Source organism: Crinia signifera, chromosome 6, assembly GCF_055691185.1.
Source record: "Crinia signifera chromosome 6, ASM5569118v1, whole genome shotgun sequence".
Lineage (NCBI taxonomy): Eukaryota > Metazoa > Chordata > Amphibia > Anura > Myobatrachidae > Crinia > Crinia signifera.
Window position 1 is genome coordinate 164,104,854 of NC_139222.1, and position 24,645 is coordinate 164,129,498.

General features: G+C 45.3%; 1 protein-coding gene across 1 annotated transcript in view; it reads right to left on the reverse strand.

Annotated features, from left to right (window-relative positions):
* The window catches only part of CD40 (CD40 molecule), a 51,407-nt gene extending 27,062 nt beyond the window's left edge, over nt 1-24,345 (reverse strand). Inside the window, exons 1-2 of the mRNA XM_083147880.1 lie at nt 24,016-24,345; nt 576-645 (exon numbers count right to left, since the gene is read on the reverse strand). Coding sequence (XP_083004006.1) covers nt 576-645; nt 24,016-24,063 — 118 coding nt within the window. The 5' untranslated portion in view covers nt 24,064-24,345. The remainder of the gene's footprint in view (nt 1-575; nt 646-24,015) is intronic.
* Nucleotides 24,346-24,645: the final 300 nt, after the last annotated feature.

The following is a 24,645-nucleotide window of genomic DNA, read 5'->3' on the forward strand; positions in this document are numbered from 1 at the left end:
GAGACCACAATCTGCACATGATCGGTACCCAATCTGATGTACAGTAGATGACAAACCCATAAGCAACATCTGTAGTAAGTAAGGTTAATACAAAGTGTAATGTTTGGCAGAATCACAGCAACGTAAAGATCATTTAATGGTCTTTTGTCCGGATTTTGAATTTGAATTTGAAGTTTCTGGCGGGTGCCAGATGGCTGACAGTCTGGATTCTGACAGCCATTACACCCGACTGTTAAAACCGACTGGTAAAACCCAGACACTCAGAAATCCCGTCGGCCACCGGATATTCTCCACGACCCCCAAAGAGGGAGAATAGAATAGGTGGCGAGTGTAGCCACCTATTCTGATCCCCCCCTGTCTGAGTCCGGGCAGCCGGGACCCCGACGTCGGGCTAATGACTGTCGGGGTCCTATACCACATATTGTGGCACATATGAATAGTTTCCACTAACAGAAAACACCAATAATTAAAAATACGTAAAATACAAAAAAAAGTAGTAGTATAAATTGCACAGTGCATACACAACAGTTAACACAGACAGTTTATACAATATGCCAGTCTTCTCAGACACTTACCTGGCTTACACAAAGTGCAACATCTGCCATCTTTTTCATATTGGGTTGTATTACAAGAGATTGCTGAACTCTACAGGAAACAGAGAACATAATGTTGTCATAAACAAGCTTATCTCACAAATGATATACCATTTGTGCAATGTATAACTGGCACCAACTATCATGGGGGTATCACAAGCCCACTAAATGGCCCATTTTAGAAGAAAAGTCATTCAAGTTTATTTAAGCTGGTGTTTTACAGGATAGACTGTAGTAGTAGTAATTCATGGTAACAGCCTGGGAATTTTACATGACATATTTCCTCTGCTAGATAAATCTATGATTCTGGAAGGGGTGCCACCTATACGGGATTGCTGTGGACACAGAGATCAGGAATGTTTGTAATCGAGAACAGGCAGTGTCCGGAAATCACATCTGTGATTGGCCAGTCCACTCTGCCAACCATTACTATTTTCACAGGGGTACAGTGTCTAGGTCAATAGTCAAAAGGTCGACATATCAAAAAGGTTCACATGCTTTAGGTCAACCCTGTCAAAAGGTCAACACAAGCAAAAGGCCACGTTGTGCTCAGCACACTATTTTATTCTACCTCTATGCCAACTGGTAGGGTAAAGTAAAACACTGCAGTGAGGATTGTGGACCAGGCTATGCAATGTGATAGACTGCTTGTTGCAGCAGTGGGCCCTTCAGGCCGATCCCCAGACATTTGAAAAGTTGGCAGCGGTGATTGAGCTTCACCTAACGCTGGGAAAGCTGAATAAAGCCAGGTCAGGGTATGTGCCAATACCATAACCCAGTTGATTATGCCACCAGGTACCCAGAGGCTTTGAGTGCGGCGAGCCAAGTCATGTGCAGCGGGACTGCCTCAAACAGGGAGAGCTGATGGATTGTAGTGCAGGAAAAAAACGTTTTGGCCTTTGGTCAGCATAGCGGCTGCGGGTGTATCCAAAGCAGACCTCCCTGTTCCGGGATCTGGAACAGTTAGAAGGCCAGGAGATCTGGGCCATGGTGAATACCGGCAGTAATCTCACCATTGTCGCTGCTAACGTGGTTCCTCCAGGAGCTGACAAGGTCCAGCCTCCTGTCAGGGTGTTGTGCATCCATAGTGATTTGGAGAAGTGCCCATGTGTCTACTTACCCCTGACCATTCAAGGTCGACCATTAAAGGTGGTAGTGGCAGTGACCTCTAGAGCACCTTATCTGTTGATCCTGGACCATGACTTTCCTTTGTTGCAGGAGCTAGTTACCTGGCATGACCCAATCAAACCGTCAGCCACTGAAGCAACTCAGGAGCCAGAGACTACCAAAGTTTGGCATCCAGGAGAGCTGCTGCTGGTCCTGAACCGCCCCAAGAGACAGAGACCCAGTGGAACCCAGTTGGTGAGATGATATCACTGCAGGACTTTGGGAGAGATCAATGCGTTAACAGCAATTTAGTACATGCCTTTGAGGCTGTTAAAGGGGTTAATGGCAGGGTAATTGATGCTTTACCATCAGAGGGTGTACCATATTTAGTCTTGAAAAAGGATTTGCTGTATTGTGTTGCTACTTTACAAGGGAAAAGGGTAGAACAGATTTTACTTCCCCCGAAAACTGGAGCCGTTGGTATATTCACCAAGCTGTGCTCAGTGTCGGAATTCACCAATTCTCCTTTCCCTCTCTCAGATCACAACCTTATCACCTGCATGCTGTCCTCTAGTACTTCTAACTCAAAAACACAGAAATCCTTTAATCCACCTCAAGCCCGCAGAAATATTAATGATATTAATTTTCAAGTACTCTCCTCCTCACTGCAACAACAGCTTGCTCCTATTTCTGCATTCACTACTCCTGAGATGGCGGTATCACACCTAAACCTAACCCTCAAAACAGCCCTAGATGAAGTGGCTCCAGTTACCCACCACACTCCAAGTAGGCCTAGACGCCAACCGTGGCACTCTAAATTAACGAGACACCTACAAAATATCTCACGCAAAGCTGAGCGTAAATGGCGTAAATCTCACAGTCCAATGGATTTCTTTACATATAAGAATATCTACCAGTACTATAGTTATGCCCTGGAAACTGCCAAACAAACATATTTCCAAACTCTCATTTCTGCTCAAGCTTCTAACCCAAAACGACTTTTTAATACATTTAAATCCCTTCTTAACCCTCCCTCACCCAAGCCACCAACCACTATCCATGCACAAGATCTTGCTTCCTACTTCAGGGATAAGATTGACAAGATCAGAGATGAATTGGTATGCTCCAACTCAGTCGGTGATATGCTCAATTCCATTCCTGAGTCCTCTGAAGCATTTGCTTCATTTGATCCCACAAATGAAGATGAAGTATCTGCACTTTTCTCTGCCTCCCACTCTACTACCTCTCCTCTTGACCCTATACCCTCGCAAATAAGTAAATCTCTGTCTCCTGTGCTCATTCCAATCTTAACTAAAATCTGTAACCTCTCTTTCTCTACTGGTGTCTTTCCTTCATTGTTCAAACAAGCAGTTATTACTCCGATTCTGAAAAAAACAGAATTCTGATCCAAGCTCTCTCTCAAACTACCTTCCCATTTCTCAACTTCCATGCACCTCCAAACTACTTGAAAGACTTGCTTATACTCGCCTCACACACTTTCTTAACTCGCACAACTTAATGGACCCGCATCAGTCAGGCTTTCGTGCCCAACACTCCACAGAGACAGCACTGACTAAAGTTGTGAATGATCTGGTCACTGCTAAGTCTAAAGGCCACTACTCACTACTAATTCTTCTAGATCTCTCTGCTGCTTTTGACACTGTTGACCACACACTTCTCATACAAACACTACAATCCATAGGTCTTAAAGACACAGCCCTCTCTTGGTTCTCATCCTACCTCTCTAACCGCTCCTTTAGTGTTCGTTTCTCTGATTCTACCTCCTCTTCGCTACCTCTTTCAGTTGGAGTACCTCAGGGTTCAGTTTTAGGTCCCCTGCTTTTCTCAATCTATACCTCATCTCTTGGCAAACTAATCAGTGTCAGGGACCAGTCTGTTTTGTTTTCTGTCAGTTTCTGTTTGGCATTTTGACTCACTGGTGACCTCCAGTGGCAGGTCTGTTGCCATTACAGCTTTGTGTTCTGGGAGCTTAGTTTATTCACTAGGCTGTGAGATATTAAGCTAATCAAGCACTAGCCTGGGAGCTCCCTGACTCTTCAGGTGTAATTAATCACCTGAGCCCTTTATAGGGCAGGCTCACCTGCAGTATTCTGCCAGTGATAGCTTTCTGTTTAAGTTCCTGCTGCATTTGCAGGGAACTTCTGTTTGCTCCTAGCCACGCTTCCTGGTCCCTGGTTCCAGTCTCCTGTTTGGATCCCAGGATATATCCTCTGCAGCTCAGCTCCTTGCTAGTAATAGCATAAGCCTGATTACCCGGTCCCCGGAGCATTGTTGCTCCAGTCTTTGAAGTGTCCTGGTGTATACTCCTGCTCTCTTGTCTCCCAGCCTGCTTGGATCATCATCCTGTCCTGGGCCAGAGCCTGCACCTGTCCCCGTTACCTATCTGCCTGTGGGTCACGTAAGTGCTCCGTTGGAGCCTGCTGGTTATTCCTTATACCATCTTTGGCCCGCCGTGGCTGTACCCCTCCGTGGGTCCGCTGTTACTTTGCGGTATCATTTCTGTTGTCCTTCCTCTTTGGTTATTGTCTGTCACCTTAGCGTTGGGTAGGCAGGGGTATTTCCCTTCTAGCTACTCCTTGTTTGGGGGAATCGCAGTCTCGGGATGTCCCTGTTCCGAGATTCCCTATTTCCTTGTTTGTGTCTGCGACTGGGTCGCCGTTCCCCATTCTTGGCCAGGTGCCGGTAGTTAGGGGTCTCTTCCCAGCTAGGCCCTGTAGTTAGACGGTCCTTTTGAGATACCCCCTGGCGATCGCTCACCCCTTGTCTTTACCTAACACCTGGCTGCATCGGGGTCAGAGCCGGCCTAACTGGCTCTGTCGAACGCGGCGGCTACAGGCGAAGCCTAGCACTTGCAGGGGTATTCCATCTGCCCGGGGGACTCAACAGAGTCAGTGTAGGTTTCGCTGTGGCCGTTCTAAACAGCGGTCCCAGCTGCGGGCTTACGCCTGACCTTTTTCCTCCTGCCAGCTGTCGTATCACCCAGAGCCCAGGCGAAAACCATAACAATCAGCTCCTTTGGATTTCAGTATCATCTGTATGCGGATGATACTCAGCTCTACCTATCCTCCCCGGACCTGTCCCCATCTGTATTGAGCAGTGTCTCTGAATGCCTTTCTGCTGTTTCATCCTGGATGTCATCTCGCCACCTCAAACTTAATATCTCAAAAACAGAATTAATTATATTTCTGCCAATAAATAGTAGTTACCAACCTGATATCTCTATCGCTGTTGAGAAGATGACAATCACTCCTACCTCTCAAGCTCGCTGCCTAGGTGTTATCCTTGACTCAGAACTTTCCTTAGTACCCCACATTCAATCTGTCTCAAAATCATGCCACATGCACCTAAAAAACATATTTAAAATTCGCCCTTACCTTACACAAGACACTGCAAAAACTCTAATCCATGCTCTCATCATCTCACGCATTGATTATTGCAATAGTCTCCTTATTGGCCTTCCCCAATACAGACTCTCACCACTACAGTCCATTATGAATGCAGCTGCAAGGCTAATCTTCCTAGCCAGACGTTCATCGTCTGCAAAGCTACTCTGTCAGTCACTTCATTGGTTACCTGTATTCTACCGTATTCAATACAAAATTCTTTTACTTACACACAAAGCCATAAACCAAACTACACCAACATACATATCTTCTCTTATCTCAAAATATCATCCAACACGACCTCTACGCTCCTCCTAAGATCTGCGTCTCTCATCCACACTCATTACCCGCTCCCATTCCCGACTGCAGGACTTTCTTCGGGCTGCACCCACTCTGTGGAATGCCCTCCCAAGCACAATAAGACTCTCCTCCAGTCTCCAAACCTATAAGCGTTCCCTGAAGACTCATCTCTTCAGGCAAGCTTATCAAATTCCAGAACCAGTCATAGAACCTTGCATTCTGGTGGAATCGATGCAATATAGAATACAGTATCTATCCTTATGTATCAATGCCTATTTCCCTACAGATTGTAAGCTTGCGAGCAGGGCCCTCCTACATTTTGACTGTCTGTAAATACCCTGTTTTGTTGTATCACTGTCTGCTATTGTAAAGCGCAACGGAATATGCTGCGCTATATAAGAAACTGTTAATAAATAAATAAATTAGAAGCAGCACATATGCATTCGTTGGGTGGTCATCTGGAGGAGGAGAAAACACTTCAATTCATCCAGTTAAGGTTCTTTAGGCCTGGCATCTATGCCTCCGTTCAGAGATATTGTCCTCTGCCAGAGTTTAGGGCTCCACTGGTACTTCTCTCTATCATTTCTGTGCTTTCTGTGCTTTTTGAGTAGATTTATATGGATCTAATGGGACACATGGAAAAGTCTGCTTGAGGGCACAATACATATTGATGGCAGTTGATTATGCCACCAGGTACCCAGAGGCTATATCCCTGCGCAATATGAAATCTAGAACCATTGCCAGAGAGCTACTAACCATGTATAACCACTTAGGAATACCGAAAGAGGTCTTAATGGACCAAGGTACACATTTTGTTTCTAAACTCATGAAGAGTGTAACACTCGCAAACAGATGGCCTGGTAGAAAGGTTTAATCAAGCCCTTAAGCAAATTAAAAAGACGGCATCTGCTCCTACCTTACTTGATGTTTGCGGTCAGAGTGGTACCCCAATCCTCTAAATGATTTAGTCCCTTTGAGCTCCTCTATGGGAGACAGCCCAGAGGGATTCTGGACATCTTAAAAGTAGCGGGGGAAGAACAACCGTGACAGGACCCTAACGTCCTTCAGTTTGTGGCCTAGTTATACGGCCATCTAAGGAAGATTGAGCCACTCCTGAACGAACCCATGGAAAGGGCCCAACAATGTCAGAAACAAAGGTATGACTTCACCTCAGTCAACCGGTCATTTAAATCGGGAGACAAAGGGGTTTATTCTAGTTCATTCTTTCTGACAAAATCCTTCTTAGATGGACAAAACCATGTGCACTGCAGGGGGGCAGATGTAAAATGTGCAGATAGAATTAGATTTGGGTGAGTTATTTTGTTTCTGTGCAGGGAAAATACTGACTGCTTTATTTTACACTGCAATATAGATCTCACTTTGAAGAAAAACCCCACCCAAATCTAATTCTCTCTGCACAAGTTAAATCTGCCCCACCCGCAGTGCACATGGTTTTGTCCATCTAAGAAGGATTTTGTCAGACAGAATGAACTAGAATAACCCCCAAAGTGTTAGTGCTGGTACCCACCACAGAAAGCAAGATGTATGAACAATGGGGGGGGGCCCTTATTAGATCATAGAGGCGGTGGGACTGGTCAAATACAAGTTCCGACAGGAGAGTAGATGGAAACTGCCAGTCAGCCATCGTTGGTAGCTAAAAAGGTTCCAGATTGCAAGGTACCCATTGAACTCACGCTTACTCCTGAGCAGAAACAGGAAGTGGTAAACTTGGTGAGGCACTGCCAAGATGTGTTTTCTGCTATTCCGGGAAAAACACAGATCATCCAACGTGATTTTATGATGGGATACGGTCATTGGGTCACCACCATGTAGGTTGACAAGCATTAGGTCAACACCACTAGGTCGACATGCAGATATGTCAACATGAATTTAGGTCGACATGAAGTAAGGTCGACAAGACTTTAGGTCATTAGGTCAACATGGGTCATTAGATCGACAGGGTCATTAGGTCGACAGGGTTTTTTTTTACTGTTTTTTGAGCCGACCTGTGCCGACAGGCGATATATCATGCCCTACCATCCACTAGAGCATGGTGGGAGAATAAAATAGTGTGCTGAGCATAGCGAGGCACCGTGCCTGAAGCATGGTGACCGCAGTGAGCCATGCAAGGGGACGCGGTGGTACATTTCGGTGTCCATTTCGGCACGACATGTGCCGACAGGTGGTATTTCATGCCCTACCTTCCACTAGGGTGTGGTGGGAAAATAAAATAGTGTGCCTAGCGTATTGAGGCACCGTGCATAAAGCATGCGAGGAGGTGTGGAGGAACGTTTCGGTAAGCATGTTGACATGACGGCCCTTATTCTGCTCGGAGCGGCCAAACGTGCGTACGTTCGCCATTACCGCACGCTAGCCGTACGCGGCCGTTGGGGTTAAGTCCACCCACAAATCAGCCGCTTACGTACGGGCAGAAATACCGTAGAAGGGGAGTGGCGTACAAATGAGCGTACGGCAACGTACGCGGACGGCCCAGCCCTTGCACTCCGACAACAGGCGTACAACTGAGCGTACGGCGCCGTGTACGGCCGTCTTTCCTCCGTCTCCCCACCGACTTCTTGCGGAGATCTGAGCGTACGCCAGTTTGCACGGACGGGTCCCTATTGTTTTCAATGGAAAACTCAGCTTATGTCAACGCTCGTGAGAGTGAGCGTACGTCCGTGCACGCTGGCATACCCTTCACATATATGGACCTGCAAATCTTGCCTCTCAACTACTAATCTGACAATTGATTAATTAATCTATTTGTTATTCAATTATTGTTTTCTATTAACTCAATTGAAGATTGTGTTGAAAATAGTGGTCATGGGCTTCAAACATTGCTGAAACATCCTTTGTAGGTGTTAGATGTGGTTTATGTTATTGTATCCTAAATACAAAACCTATGTTAGTATTAGAGTGAACACGTTGACACATGTCGACTTGTGTAGATTGAGTGTGCTACTGTGTAAAGTCTATGAAAGCAGGTAGTGAATGTGTCTGTTTAGCAAATACCTACCTTAGCGTATAAAAAGATTCTTACCTTAAATTAAACAAACCTTTAAATGTGGAGAAGTATAGAAACATAAGCTTCCAATGTGTTTGCGTGCTGCATGTGTGGCTTGCAGGCAGTGAAATCATGGTTTGGACTTAATAGTCTGCAGCATTGCTTATTACATTCAGGTGTATGTGTTTGAGTAGTAATCAGCGTTAATTAGCCAACTCAGGCGCACGCTGGCATGCGGTATCTGTAGGGGTGGTTTTAGCTGGCGGTTGGCGGCCGCCTGTTTGGTGTCCGAAACGAACGGTGCCTTAGTCGATCGTGCGGTAGTAGCACCGCTCATTTTTGGTGCACACCCCCGTGTACGCCCATATTTACGCCCATTTTCCCTCATTATTTCGGCCGCTCCCATCAACACGCCCCTATGCCGCCCCATTACCCGTACGCTCGCGTACAGGTTTTTTCGCACGTTGAGACACCGGCCGTAAGCGGTGTGGAGTGTTCGCGCCGGCGCATTAGCGTATCTGCACATGCGCAGATCGTAAAAAACCCCGGGACGTACGCGTACGGCCCGGACGCTCCAACCAGAATAAGGCCCGACATGTGCTGACAGGCGGTATTTTTATGCCCTACCATCCACTAGGGCATGGCAGGAGAATTGAATAGTGTGCCCGAAGCATGGCAAGCGCAGCGAGCCATGCGAGGGGACATGGTGGTACGTTTTAGTGTTTATGTTGACTGTGTCGACTTAAGGGTAAAAAAATAAATTAGTTTGAGGTGAGGCATTGTCCAGGGAAACAGCACCTCAATGCTGATTCCCTTTCAAGGAGATTTGTTGGTCTCGATCCTCCAAGCAACCCTATGGTGAAACTAGGGGAAGAGGAAGAAGGCAAGGTGGGTGACCTCTGGAAAGTGGTGGAGGGCTTTGTATCCGAGCAGATGACACAAGTAGGGGTGGGCAAGGCAAGGAGCTCATCTGCAAATTGTGTAGCTTGACCAGGATGGTTGAAGCTAAGGGGGAAGGAGTGTGGCAGAGACAGCATCTCCCCACATGAAAGTAATGTGGAGGAACCAGACCAGGTTTTGGGAGCAGTAGCAGAAACCCACGTGTGCAACACCTGGGATTTCCTGATATAAGGGTTTCCAGTGCAGAGTTACCTTGCTCTTGATGGTGGATAAGCCGCCCAAGCGATAGGCCGGGGTGTGTGGGCTAATGGTAGAAATCAATGGAGCCATGCAAGAGTCTGTTATGCTGAGATTGCCTTATGCTACTGCCTGTAATAACGACTGCATATGAATTTAACCTGAGATGCCGTGACCTGCTGTTCAAAATAAAACACCAAAATCTTCATCTGCGTCCCCATGTTTGTGATCCTTGTACACATATATAGTGGGCAGTACGGATGGTGTAATGGTTAGCATTACTGCCTCACAGCACTGAGCAAATGAATCCTAGATTGTGTGTGTGTGTGTGTGTACATGTGGTAGTGAATATAGATTCTAACCTCCACTGGGGCAGGGACTCATGTGAATGTTCAAATACAGTAGAATATGCGGCACCCTGGAGAAGGAAGGAAAGGGGGTCTTGAGAAAGGTCTGTGACTAGACCAAAACGTCGACCACTTACCCTCTGTCATGTACTAAGTAATAGGTATGTGCTATTAAAGATTTTTCTGCAAGTAAGACCGGTGAGTGCTCTCGTTATTTATCTGCATAATCTGGAAGTACCAGGAAATACTGGGACTTTTGGGCTTTTGGCACCCCGGCAGATGGCATATAAATTGGAGAGTGCTGTCTTAGCAACATGGACAACATGGATACATATATATATATATATATATATATATATATATATATATATATATATATATATATGCACACTAGTAATCCCACTGAAAGCAAATGCTTCGAAAGCTAGTAGATGTAGTTTCAAATTGCTGCCAAGAGATGACAGTGTTTCGGAGCCGCACGGACATTAGACATAATTATAGATTTTATATATATATATATATATATATATATATATATATATATATATATATATATATATATATATATATATATATATATATATATATATATATATATATATATAGTATCAGTGTAGAGTTCAGCCTCATACTGTACACTGGACATAATAAGCTCACTGTGAACACTGCCCATCAGATGACACTCAATTCATTGGGTCTCTGGTCATCCCAGAGGACTTATTTAAACTTGTGTTTTATCCTCCCTGTAACGATTATATAAATAATGAAGCTTTTTAAAATTACATTTCTCAATAATCCTTTCATGTTCTGATTTCAATATAGAAATCATCTATTGTACATTTTATAGATTTTGCTTACACTTCAGCTTACCCCCTAGGTGGCGCCATCCCCTTATCATTGTTATTGTGTTTGCTCTCTTATTAGAAAAGAATGGATCTATTCTAAATGATACAATAGGTCATCTCTGACCTACGTGCCTCTATTTTCTCACCGGGCAAGCTGCTGGCATTGAAAAGTCTCAGAGTGGTATAAAGTTACTCCTTACAATCTTTTCCTTCCTTAATACCCCTTTTACACCAAAAACCCTGGTCGGACCCTGGTCTTTGAACACGGATGTTTCCAGGGTCGGACCCTGATTCCTAACCCATTTACACAGCAATTCGACCTAGGTCGGACCAGGGTCTGCACCATTTACACTGGACCTGGGTCAGCCCTGCCTTGTCATTACAAATGGCCTGCAGCAGCAGCACCACACAACCTTCCCTGCACATCATCACCTGCCCTCCCTACAGCATCACATCCCCCCCCCCCCTGCACATCATCACCCCCTAGCAGCAGCACCCCCACCTGCACATTATCACCCCCCGCACATCACCACCCCCCTGAAGCAGCATCACCCCCCTGAAGCAGCATCACCATCCCTGCAGCATCAAATCACACACACCCCTGAAGCAGCCTCACCCCCCCCTGCCCATTATCACTGCCCCTGCAGCATCTAATCACACACCCCCCCCCTGCAAATCATCACCCCCCTGAAGCATTACATCATTACCCCAACCCAGTGCGGGGTACAGCCTCCAGGCAGCGGGGTCCGGCAATGCAGGGCAGGGGGGGGCGAGCTGTCAGGCTGCTGAGGGGGGAGACGGATGGGATGGGATGCTCGCTGCTGCTGTAACAACTCCCCCCTTCAGCCGCAGGGTCAGGAGTGGAGGCAGTGGGAATAAGCAGTGCATGTGGGCAGGGGACATCATCACCTGTAGCACCACATCATCAGCCCTCCAGGCAGCGGGGTCCGGCAGTGCAGGCGGGCAGGGGGTCCATCCAGCGTATAGGAAGTCGCCGGCGGGGTCCCTCCAGTGTATGGGAAGTAACCCGCGAGCGTCCCTGCGGCGGCTGGGAACTAGTAGCGGCAGTTCCCAGCCGCCGCAGGGACGCTCGCGGGTTACTTCCCATACACTGGAGGGATCCCGCCGGCGACTTCCTATACGCTGGATGGACCCCCTGACCACCTGCACTGCCAGACCCCGCTGCCTGGAGGCTGGACCCCGCGCTGGGGGGCTGATGATGTGGTGCTACAGGTGATGATGTCCCCTGCCCACATGCACTGCTTATTCCCGCTGCCTCCACTCCCGACCCCGCGGCTGCAGGGGGGAGTTGTTACAGCAGCAGCGAGCATCCCATCTGTCTCCCCCCTCAGCAGCCTGACAGCTCGCCCGCCCCCTCTCCCCCCCGCAGCAGCTGGGGACAGCTTCCCCAGCACTGCATGCCATGCACGGACCTGCTGCGGGTGCCTCAACCCGCAGCGGGACCATTTACACCGGCCTCTACACGGGTCCTAACCGTGTTCTACCCAGGTCAGGACCTGGGTAGAGGACCCGTGTTAATGGACACGGCTTGACCCCATTTACACCGCCGAAGATCCAGGTCTGACCCGCCGCTGACCCGGATTTTTCGGCGGTGTAAAAGGGGTATTACTGTGTTCAAAGAGAAATGATTTTATTTAGAATGGCTGGTTGAAGGCAAATATGCTTTTTTTTTTTTCTCTATCAGGGAAAACTTTATTATCTCAACTGATATTAAACAACTAATTAGCATTATATCAACAATATAGTATGAAACCAGACGTAGCAATATACCTGTAATCTACAGTACCTATTACTTTTTGAACCACTTGTTTCACCTTCAATGATTTCATTTTTGACGGCCGAACCAAATGCATAGTTGCCTACCCTCCTGCATTCTGCAGGAGACTAAGAAAAGGGGAACCACCAGTGTCGCTAAAGCTGCGGTATCGGGAGGGTGTAAGGCTCCCAAATAATACAGAAAAAATCTCAGACACAGCGCTAGGGTTTTTCTGAAAAGAATTTATTACAATAAATCTATTTAATGAATAAAAATATCACACATTATACATATGGGAATTCTCATAGAACAAACTTGTATAAAAAATGTAATAAAAAAAAAAGAACATCGATAAAACATAATGATGATATGAATTTTCCAACTATCATTCAATATATAGGAGGATTGGTTTTGTGTCCAAATCAACACCGGTGGATTCTATATTTATCATGCAATATTGATATCCTTGTTTGGAGGAGAATTTGCAGAGTACCGGAGATTGCCCAGTATAGGATTCCCAAAGCATCCCACAGTGGTGGAAATGATGCAGTTCTTAAGGTATGGCAATACCTGGCTTTAGCGGCTGCAGAATATGGTTCAATGTGGGGATCCAAACTGGTCCAGATATGGGGCCTTATTCTGGTTGGTGCGTCCGGGCCGTACGCGTACGTTCCGGGGTTTTTATGATCTGCGCATGCGTACATTCGCTAATGCGCAGGCGCGAACACTCCACAACGCTTACGGACGGGTCTCTACGTGCGAAAAAACCTGTACGCGAGTGTACGGGCATTGGGGGCGGCATAGGGGCGTGATGAGGGGAGCGGCCGAAATAATGAGGGAAAATGGGCGTAAATATGGGCGTACACGGGGGTGTGCACCAAAAATGAGCGGTGCTACTACCGCACGATCGCCTAAAGCACCGTTCATTTCGGACACAAAACAGGCGGCCGCCAACCGCCAGCTCAGACCACCCCTACAGATACCGCATGCCAGCGTGCGCCTGGGTTTGCTAATTAACGCTGATTACTACTCAAACACATACACCTGAATGTAATAAGCAATGCTGCAGTCTATTAAGTCCAAACCATGATTTTACTACCTGCAAGCCACACACAGCACTCAAACACATTGGAAGCTTATCTTTCTATACTTCTCGACATTTAAAGGTTTGTTTAATTTAAGGTAAGAATCTTTTTAAGACCTGCTTATATATGCTAAGGTAGCTATTTGCTAAACAGTTATACACATTCACTACGTGCTTTCATAGACTTTACACAGTAGCACACTCAATCTACACAAGTCGACATGTGTCAACGTGTTCACTCTAATACAAACATAGGTTTTGTATTTATGATACAATAACATAAACCACATCTAACACCTACAAAGGATGTTTCAGCAATGTTTTAAGCCCATGCCCACTATTTTGCACACAATCTTTGTATAGTACCCAAAATACAGAACTGTACCACTATCTGATCTGCTATGAATTGGATTTTACTACACTCTGGATGTAAGATGCCACCAATCACATTATTGCACTCACATCTCTCTAACAAAGGATTCCTACATCTGCTTATGACACTGTAAAATCATATATATTTAAAAAAGTTATACATGTTTGTTCACAAGCAATTTTCTCATGTTTGGCCGATTCACACATCTTTTTTTAGGGAGGACACATATGCATTCCTACACAAATGTACCTTTTGACCCTTGTTTGTCTGCCTCACCCACTCCATGAGGAAAGCATTGTTCTGGACCTGCTTTTACCTACTACTGTAGGAGCTACCTCACCTGCACACAAACTGCTTTCTCACCTATTAAGTTGCTCTGCACATGTGCTGACACAAACTAATTAGCAGGGAAAAGTTGGATAGGAACATGGGAATGGCCATGGAGAGGGTTACACATGGGAAACTTCTACCACACTTCAACAAATGTTCAAAAATACCCTGGTCAGTAAGTACACATAAATGTAGTATTTGTTTCACACAAGAAATTACACATACAACAATTTTGTTTTAATTGGTAAAATAAATTTATTTGCTGTTCAGCATCACAGCTTATTTGACACTTTAATGTCATAAATCAAATAAACAAATAAAATAGACACAAAAATAAAAAAACAGCCAGAACAAGAGGTTGCATATCTCCAAACATGTGTTACCCTGCAAATGCAATGGTGAAAGAAATGGGGACACCAGAATACGTACTGCAACAACCAGGGTGAATACTAAGCAAGATACACACCACCAAAAATTTATCCTGCATTTGTAGAGGTCAAAATAAGAACTTTAATGCCCATGGCACGAAAATGGATCGATGGCCAACTCAGGAAGTGGATGTCCAGTGCAATTTAAACATTTGGGGTCCAACCACAGAGGAAGTGAACCAGGTCTCATTATTTGGGCCCTTTTTTCCCCCTTTTAGATGGGGCCTTGGGGACAGGGGCCTTTGGCTCAGATGGCTTGCGGCGTCTTCCCCTAGTGGACACAGGAGGGTCAGCAGAGGTGGAAGGTTGGGGAGCAGCTTGGGGTGGGCCAGCAGATGGGGGATTGTCCCTTAGGGACCTGGCGGTGGTCAGCAGCTCCACAAGAATTTCATTCTGGCGGCTGAGGTGTTGGCCAATGCTTTGCATGCCAGCCGCCAGAGTGTCATTGATGCGGTTGAAGGCCTCACACTGCTGCCTGTTTGTGGCCTTCCTCTCCGCCAGAAATTCCCCAACCTGCTGCTGACGGATCGCAGCATCCACCCCTTGCTGCTCGATCCTCTCCAGCATCACCATCACGCTCTCATCCCATGTCTCCTGTGGCTGGGGCTGGGGGTGTCGTCTTGGTGGAGGCTGGACCACTTGCTCCACCTGTGGCTCTGCAGAGGAAGATGCTGCCGGTTCATCCTGGGTTTCTGCTTCTGCTAGGATAATAATTGAAAACAATGTCACCATCACATACGCACTAAAAAATATCTTTCAAAATACAATGCATTACTGTGACTTACCATCAAAAGCAGCATCAAAGACCTCCGCCGGGAGCTCACTGTCCATATTGGAGATCCCCCTGACCTCGGCCACATCAATGACGTCCAAGGCGTCCTGCTCCAGGGGGGTATACTCCAAATTATCGGGCATAGGACCTCTCCCGGTGGACATGCTGTGGTTGTACCGGTCAGTCATCTTCCTCTTCAGTGTCGTTTTGAAGTCTGTCCACCTACAAGTTTAAAAATACGGTACTTGTGAGTTATCCGGGCTCCCGATTTTTTGATTGTATGCCTTAAGTTAAGGCATACAATCAGATGCGATGCGATGCGATATCGCATCGCATCGCATCGCATCCGACCATCGGATGCGATGACCCGATTTTTCCATAGGAATCAATGTTAAAATGGACTGAGTCCATTTTAACATGGAATTCAATGGGAAAAAGGGGTCCTTTTCATACCCCTACTATCCAAGTGGGCATGGAGTTGGATATAAATCTGTGGCGAGCGTAGCGAGCCACCGAGCCCGAAGCGTGGCGAGCGAAGCGAGCCCCGCGAGGGGACGGTATTCCGTGTCCTCGCGGGGCTCGCTTCGCTCGCCACGCTTCGGGCTCGGTGGCTCGCTACGCTCGCTACAGATTTATATCCAACTCCATGCCCACTTGGATAGTAGGGGTATGAAAAGGACCCCTTTTTCCCATTGAATTCCATGTTAAAATGGACTCAGTCCATTTTAACATTGATTCCTATGGAAAAATCGGGTCATCGCATCGCATCGCATCCGATGGTCGCATGCGATGCGATGTCCCGATCCGACCCGATTTAAAAATCGGACGCCCGGATAACTCATAAGTACCAAAAATACAAATATCACCATGAGATATGTGCACCACTGTGCTAGTGAACATCATGACTACGTTACATTTCCTAGTGTGGGTGATCTTATGTTTTTTAGCCATATGTGTCCCACACACACATTAATGTCTCCATTAGGAGGCATTTCAGTGTCTCATCTCATTCATTAGGCCACTAAATGCACATACATAGATCACTATGCAGAAATGACATCATCCATGGCCAAATTATGCACCTCCACCTGTTGTGAAACTACACATTCCACCATAGCTTGACAGTGTGGTTATTATGGAGTAATTTAACTATGGGATGGCATACTGGGATGTGTAGTTTCTCACCAGCTACATGTGCACAGTTTGGTCATTCTTGTTTCAGTTGCATCATATGGAACATGTTACAACAACTCTTTCCAAAACACACTTTCTCTTGTCCCATCACATACTTCACATACTTCACATGAGCAGAACTGTGCCCATAACCTCACATCACACCAATGGTGCATGTTTCATATATCAATGTGGGTTATTAGACATGGTTGTGTTCACATGTGACATTGAAGTGTAGCACTATCTACAAACACACCTTTCTATTATTCTCAAAACATACATGTAACATATGTACACACATATGACATTATCAGGGGGACAAACACACTTGCCTTTTCTTCACCGCTAGCCAATCTCTGACCACTGGTGACACCTGGTTCACTTCCTCTGTGATCTTGTCCCAAAGGTTTCTCCTTGCACTGGCACCCGGCTTCCTGGTTGGCAATTCGATCCATTCGCGTGCTCTGGGCACTAAAATTCTTAATTCTGCCTCTACAAATGCAGGGTTTCTCTTTTTGGTGGTGGTATCCTGCTCAGTCCTCACCCTAGATGTTGCAGCTCGTTTTCTGGTGGCCCCAGTTCTCTCACCATGCACCTGCTGGGTCACACCTGTTTGGAGAGATGCAACCTCTTGTTCTGGCTGGTTGCTTGGCCCTTGTGGAGCTGGTGGAGGTTGAACAGGGCCTGTTAGTGAGGGGCCCGCTTGGTCTTGCAGGCTACTTCTCTCTTGAGCCCTCCTTCTCCGCTCCTGTTCCCTCTTCTGCAAAGCTTCAAGCAGGGATTTTGCTGTAGCTCTCTGTAGAGCGTCCTCAGCTGCGGAATCGTCTGAGTTAGACATGTTTGCAGCAATTCTGGCCTGCATCTGACTGAATATTTATATGTTAATCTCCCGCCATGAACAAGGGGGCGTATATTTTTCCCCGCAATGTAGTTGCTAATTTACGCCGATATTTCCCGCCGATAATTGCCGCTTAAATTACGCAGGTCTCAACGCACCTGATCAATCACCTGTATATGCACATACACAGGTTGTGGAGCATTGTGTGCTACATCGTGAAATGTGTGCACCTGTCATTCCAATGATGAGTGTTGTCAGCTGGTATCTGTTGGAGTTCGTGTATGCTTTGTGAGTCACATTTCAAAACATCACGTTATAATGCTTTCCTTACATATGTCATGAGTCTGAAATTGTCATACACCAACATGTTGCATTGTGACCCTTTTAGCAGCGTATTTATTAGTAGACGGTTGCGTGTATTCTTTTACGCACACTGTATATACAGTTCCTCTCTATACATTGAATGCATGCTGTTGGTTATGGTGTGTGTATATCGGAACGGTCCGCGTAAGTTTCTATTCGCATCCAGTTTGTTAATGTAAGAAGGATTAATAAAGTTAATACTAAACAAACAATTTTTTACACCAATCAGCAAGCACCAAAAGTGATATATGTACCTGCAATTAATAACTGCGCCATTGCCACTATGACTTCAACCAGGGCTAGGGCGTTTTCTACCCAGGAGCTGTTGGCCTTGGTTGAGGTCATGGACCGGCGCCTGGGGCCCAGGGGCCCATATGTGTCCAACATGGACAAGCGGCGGGCATATATTGCTGCCCGCCGGCTAATCTTCGCCCGGACCGGCGTCCGCAGAAGCCTGGCCCAAGTTGAGCGGCGCTGGTCTGACCTGCGCCGGCGGCAGCCCGTGTTGCTTTCGACACTTCGCCGCCATATTGCCCGATGTAAGTATTTATTTACTAGTATGTCTGCGTTTTTTTGCAATGTTTTCTGTACTTTTTATAAATATGTTCCTGAGTATGTGGGTGTATATGGGGTGTATAGGGGGTGTATAGGGGGTGTATAGGGGGGGGTTTAAGTAGTTGCTCAGTTTTTGGGTGTAGCATATCAATTAGTTTGCATGATAAATGTCTGAAATATAACAGCAATGATAATTTGGAAGGTTATGAGCATGACTAATGTGAATTTTTCTTTCCCCCTTTTTTATGAACCCCAATCTTCGATTTCTATACCATCAACATGAACATTTCAGCAAGGGCAAGGGCACGCATAGAAGCCCGGGAGCAGGCAGCTCAGGAGGAGGAGGAGGAAGAGGAGGAGGAAGAGGAGACAATGGGTCAAGCTGGGGCCCACCAAATTTCGCCATCCCCTTCCACCAGCAACTCCCCAACCCCCACCCCCTCCCCAACCCCCACCCCTACCCCCACCCCCTCCCCAACCCCCACCCACACCACTACCCCACCCCCTCCCCAACCCCCACCCACACCCCTACCCCCTCCCCAACTCCCACCCCCCACCCCCTCCCCTACCCCCAACCCCCACCCCCTCCCCCTCCCCTACCCCCACCCCCAAACCTCTCCAATCCCCACTCCAACCCACTACCAGTATCCCAAGTCCTATCCCATCCCCCTTGCTCCTGACCCCCCCAACCACCGCATACCCAACCAGCGGCGAGCAGGATGGCTCAACTAGCCGTAAGTAAATAATGTGTCTAATGTTTACCTACACATTTCTACACATAAACAATCACAACAACCACATATGTGTATCCAACATCAACATTAGTTGCAACATATCACTGCAGGGCGACCATGAGGTGTGGCCTGTCCTTCTCCAGGAACAAGGGTCCCCTTGGTGGTTTTTTGGAGTGTGGCCATGCCTCACCACTTGAATAATTGACATAACGGTACATCCAATGAGATATCCGACATTAGTGGTGTTGTAGTTATGTGGGTCCAGGTGTTGGGTAACTCCACTTCCCAGCATGATGTGCAACATAAATTTATAGATTGTTTTGTTAATAGTGTGTGAGGCCATGCGGATGCATGCTTTACAAACATAGCTTTAGGCCTATAATTTGTACAGCAATGTCCTAAATTTAAAATAGTAAGGAGTGCTTAAGCCGCAACAATGTCATAACCCTTAAATAGCACAGCCTAATTGTGAGGTTAGAGGTGAGTCCCCCAAAACAAAACTACCAATTGGGATACAGCATACATTTATCCAAGAAGGAGGAATTTATTTAATGTTATGTAATATGTACAGTATGTGTGTGTAAACATATAAATTTTTAGTACTGTGTTTACAGCAGACCCATCTTCAATGTAGTTGAAAAATGTATGTGGCCTTCACACTTAACTCACAACTTGGTATTATGTTAAAATACAACAAACATTTGTGTATATTATATATTAATTATTTTTTTCCCCTTCACTACAGACACTGAACAGCACCAGGAGGAGGTGGCACACATTATTAGGGAGATCTTCTTGACCCTCCTCTATTTACAGATCCTTTTTGCGCAACTGGAGGCCCGCATTTAATTTAAAAAATAAAGTTTTTATGTTTGTTCCAAAAAATAAAAGTTTATGTACAGTTAGAAGTTGCCTGTGTTGTTAATCATAAATATGTTATAGGGTTTGTAAGGGCAGGTACATACAGATGTGTAATGTAAGTTATATTTGTAATTTGAGGTGAGGGGTAACGATTGCTGTGTAAATGTGTTTGTTTTTGAGTTAAATAACACATAGTGAAAATGCATGAATGTTCGATTAAAACATCACACATAACATGAGGGTAGGTATACATGGTAAAAAAATCAGATCAAACTAATTAGGGACATAATTTAGTACATACACACAAACACCAACATAAATTTATTTACAAGTAAAAGCAATGTGGGGACACATAGATAGTGATTAAAATGCCACATTAGAACATAACAAATATACATGTAATGAGGGTTAAAATGTTGTTTTATTAGGGTCTTTATTAAGGTAGACAATTGAGTTAATAGAAAACAATAATTGAATAACAAATAGAATAATTAATTAATTGTCAGAATTCTAGTTGAAAGGCAAGATTTGCAGGTCCATATATGTGAAGGGTATGCCAGCGTACACGGACGTACGCTCACTCTCACGAGCGGTGACATAAGCTGAGTTTTCCATTGAAAACAATAGCGACCCGTCCGTGCAAGCTGGCGTACGCTCAGATTTCCGCAAGAAGTCGGCGGGAAGACGGACGAGAGACGTCCGTAAACGGTGGCGTACGCTCTGTTGTACGCCAGTGTAAGGGCTGATCCGTCCGTGTACGTTGGCGTACGCTCAATTGTACGCCACTCCCCTTCGACGTTGTTTCTGGCCGTACGTATGCGGCTGATTTGTGGGTGGACTTAACCCCAACGGCCGCGTACGGATAGCGTACGTTAATATGGAACGTACGCACGTTTGGCCGCTACGATCAGAATAACCTCCATGGTCTGCTGAGGATTCCAAGGATTTGTGGCTGGAAGTGGTGTGAGATGGAATACTCTCCAATATAAAGCTGGAACAAGATTGCTGTAGCTCAACACGTTTCGGTGTGTTCACACGCCTTCATCAGGAGCTGGAGACGCTTCAGCTCCTCCATAATATTGAATGATAGCTGGAATATTCATATCCATCATTATGTTTTATCAATGATCTTTTTTTTTTTTGTTTGTTTTTTTATACAAGTTTGTTCTATGAAAATTCTCATATGTAATCTAATATGTGTGATATTTTTATTCATTAAATATAAATTTATTGTAATAAATAATTTTCAGAAAAACCCTAGCACTGTATCTTTTTCTCGATTCTGCAGGAGACTCCCTGAAATAGCAGCTATCTCCCTCATTAGTCTACCAATCTCCCTCATTTCACCTAGCCCACATTACACTGTTACATTTTTGGGAAAAAAAGTAATGAGAGATAGATACATTTACATTGAATCATCTGCACCATTTCCCAGGAGTTTATCAAGTACAGTAACTGCTATGGGGCTCATCTACATTTGGATAGAAGTAATTTTAAATTACACACCCACGCTTCTAGGTGCCACATTCACAATCTCTTTTAACAATCTCTCCATATATGGAAATAGACACGCCCTTTGGGTGGAGTATGACACGTGCCTTCAATCATTGAGGCGCTTTGCAAAATTCTATTAGCAACTATAATCTCCTTGAAACTAGTTTTCAAAAGTAGGCAAGTATGACCAAATGTAGTCTACAGTGAGAATCTTTGACATCTTAAGAATTTTTTTCTAGATTCTCATGCCTTCCTATTGGAAGTAGGTTGGGGATGAGAGAATCCAGTTGCCGACTTAAGGTGTGTACACGTGGTAGGATATGTCGTGAGATGCGAGTCCCGATGCGATCAGATCGCATCGGGACTCGCATCTCACGGCATGCTAGAGGGGCGCAATTTTCACTATATAGTGCAGATCTGCACTATACAGTGTTGCCTGCCCTCTCTATCTGGCTGCCGATTAGCGCTCACACGGGAGCGCGCATCGGGCTCGCAAGCCCTAAAAAAGCATGCGATTTGCATGCGATTTGGCTTCCGATGTTCCCTATATCGGGAACATCAGAAGAAAAATCTTACACACTATTACAGTGCCATGTCAGACTCATTTTCAGTGAAAAAGGAAAAGATATTTCTCACCAGGACAGCTGATCTTTGGATTAGTTGTCACAGCATAGAAGCAATGATGAATAATTCCAGTGATTTACTATCCACCGCATCTCTGTGCAGCAAGTTGGATATTTAATTATCGGAGACTAATGAATAGGCCCAATAATGTTCCAATACATGATAATATTTACCACTTTAAATCTTTGTGTACTTAACTTTCATCCTTGCCTTTAAAGAAAGTGTTTAAACACTGTAATGGGTATGGGCCATAGGGTCGACAGGCAAAAGGTCGATGCACGCAAAAGGTCGTCGTACATTAGGACGACATGGTCAAAAGGTCAACGCAGCAAAAGGTCGACATGAGTCTACCTTTTTTTTTATTTTGTCTATACCGGCATGGACAACATATAAGTGCATCGCGTCTCCTCGTATGGCACGCTCTGCGCTCCATGCTTCGGGTACGATACCGCGCTGCGCTCGGCACACTATTATATTCTCCCTTTTTGTCCACATGGATAGTTATGTATGAAGTTAACTTTGAAAGAAAAAACATGTAAAACCCATGTCGACCTTTTCCATGTCGACCTATTGCTTGTGTCAACCTCTTGACCATGCCGACCTAATACATGTTGACAATTTTCATGTGCAGATCTTTTGCCTGTTGACCAATAGTGAACCTACTGACTGTCGGCCTAATTAATGTCGACCTCTTGACTGCATACATCAGTATTACAATGCTGGAAATGCTCAAGCTCAGTTGTACAATTAGAAATGACAGTAAATGTTGGGCATTCCAGTTCTTATAACAGAAATTGAGGTGTCCATCATTCCCATTATAATAGAATGTTTTAAATATATTTTCTGTTTTCTGAGGCTTCTACTAATCTGTGACTGAGACGGGCTGGAAGTGGTCATTGCTGACCCTTTTCAAAAACACCTAGGCACGCCTATGTTATTTAGACACTCCCATAAAACAGCAGGTTACCACCCCCAAATACCGGCTTCCTGCCAGTCAAATTTTAGACACATTTTCAGTCATGATTCACAAATTGAATGTGAAATGTGCAAGGACATGTGCAATGTACAGTACACATGCACAGTCATGCAATAATTGCTCAATTTGCGAATTCGCCGATAAGCAGTCATCTCAGTCATGACCATCCGTGAGCATCTTTTTCTGGGGCTCACAATATTGCCCATCCTGTGAGCCATCTAGTGTGTACAGGGCTTTACACCGTCCCTGACAGGAGGCCTTTCATATTCACTAGTTTCACTAGTTTCTTTTTGCCTTATCGACAGCTGGCAAACGTCTCAAAGCACTGATGTTTGCAGAGCACCGATGGCCCATTCAATTTCTCCATGTAATTAAAATTGAAGGTGGAAATCCCCTTTAAGTTATTAAAAAAGCCTCCATGTACTCTAAAATTATGCATAACACAAGAAACAATGGTAAAATGTATTTTACTTTTATTATCACATGGCTTTCCAGCCATTTTACTAATCAGTGAGTCCCTTTAAAGAGATTGCTGGTGGTCATTTTAGTGCAGCACTGCCACTGTTCACATCGGCACAAGGACATTATTTTAATTAGTTAATCAATTTTACTATGATTGACCACAGCATGAAATTCGCCTGCCTCTGGGATGCCTTAGGACCCGCACACATTTACATACTACACAGCACTGCACTTCTGCAGAAGTCCCCTAGAGACACAGATAGCAGGTGCTTGGAAATCACCACTGTAGAAATGAGGAACCAATGTATATTAACTCCTCGGGGAAGCAGAAGTTCAATGTAGCATGTAAGTGTGTCAGAAAAGCAACAATACAGCACATTTTTAAGACCTATTTGAACGCTTTATTAAACAATTCATTTTAAATGGTGTCTTACCTGACAGGACCAGCTACAAAGAATCAGCAGTAAAATCCACAGGGACATTGCAAGTTCACAGGATTCCAGAAGATGAGTTTATCAATTGGATGGTCCCAGGAGCTTTAATGACAGTGCATAAATCTTTTACAAGGATCTCAGGACTATCAGATAAAGGATCACAGAAAGCACATAGCACCCAGGATCATCCGGATAGTACCAGCAACAAAGCACAACAGGTACAGCAAATAGATTGAGTACAGAGACCAGGAACAACAGTGGCAGAGAGAGCGTAACAAAATGTGTTCTGTTCTGTTCTCGCTCTGTTCCTGATTATACATTAAAGACCCGCCCAAGGATCCCTGTTTAGTGAAAGTGAAACTAGGAAACTGCTTAGGAGCAAATAAACAAGGGGATTTTTCTAAAAGGGAACCAGACATAATTTTAAACCATCTCTCGCCGATTCCTAATAAGGGGGGTATGCAATGTGGGATAATGGCTGTCGATACTCGCTGACAGCCATGATCCAGACCCGTTTGCGGTCAGACCGACCGCATAACGACAGACAGGATTCAATGTCACGCCTGCCAATGGGCGCAAAGGGGGTGTGGCCGCGAAAACAGCTGTGGATTGTCGATCTGCAGCCCGGAT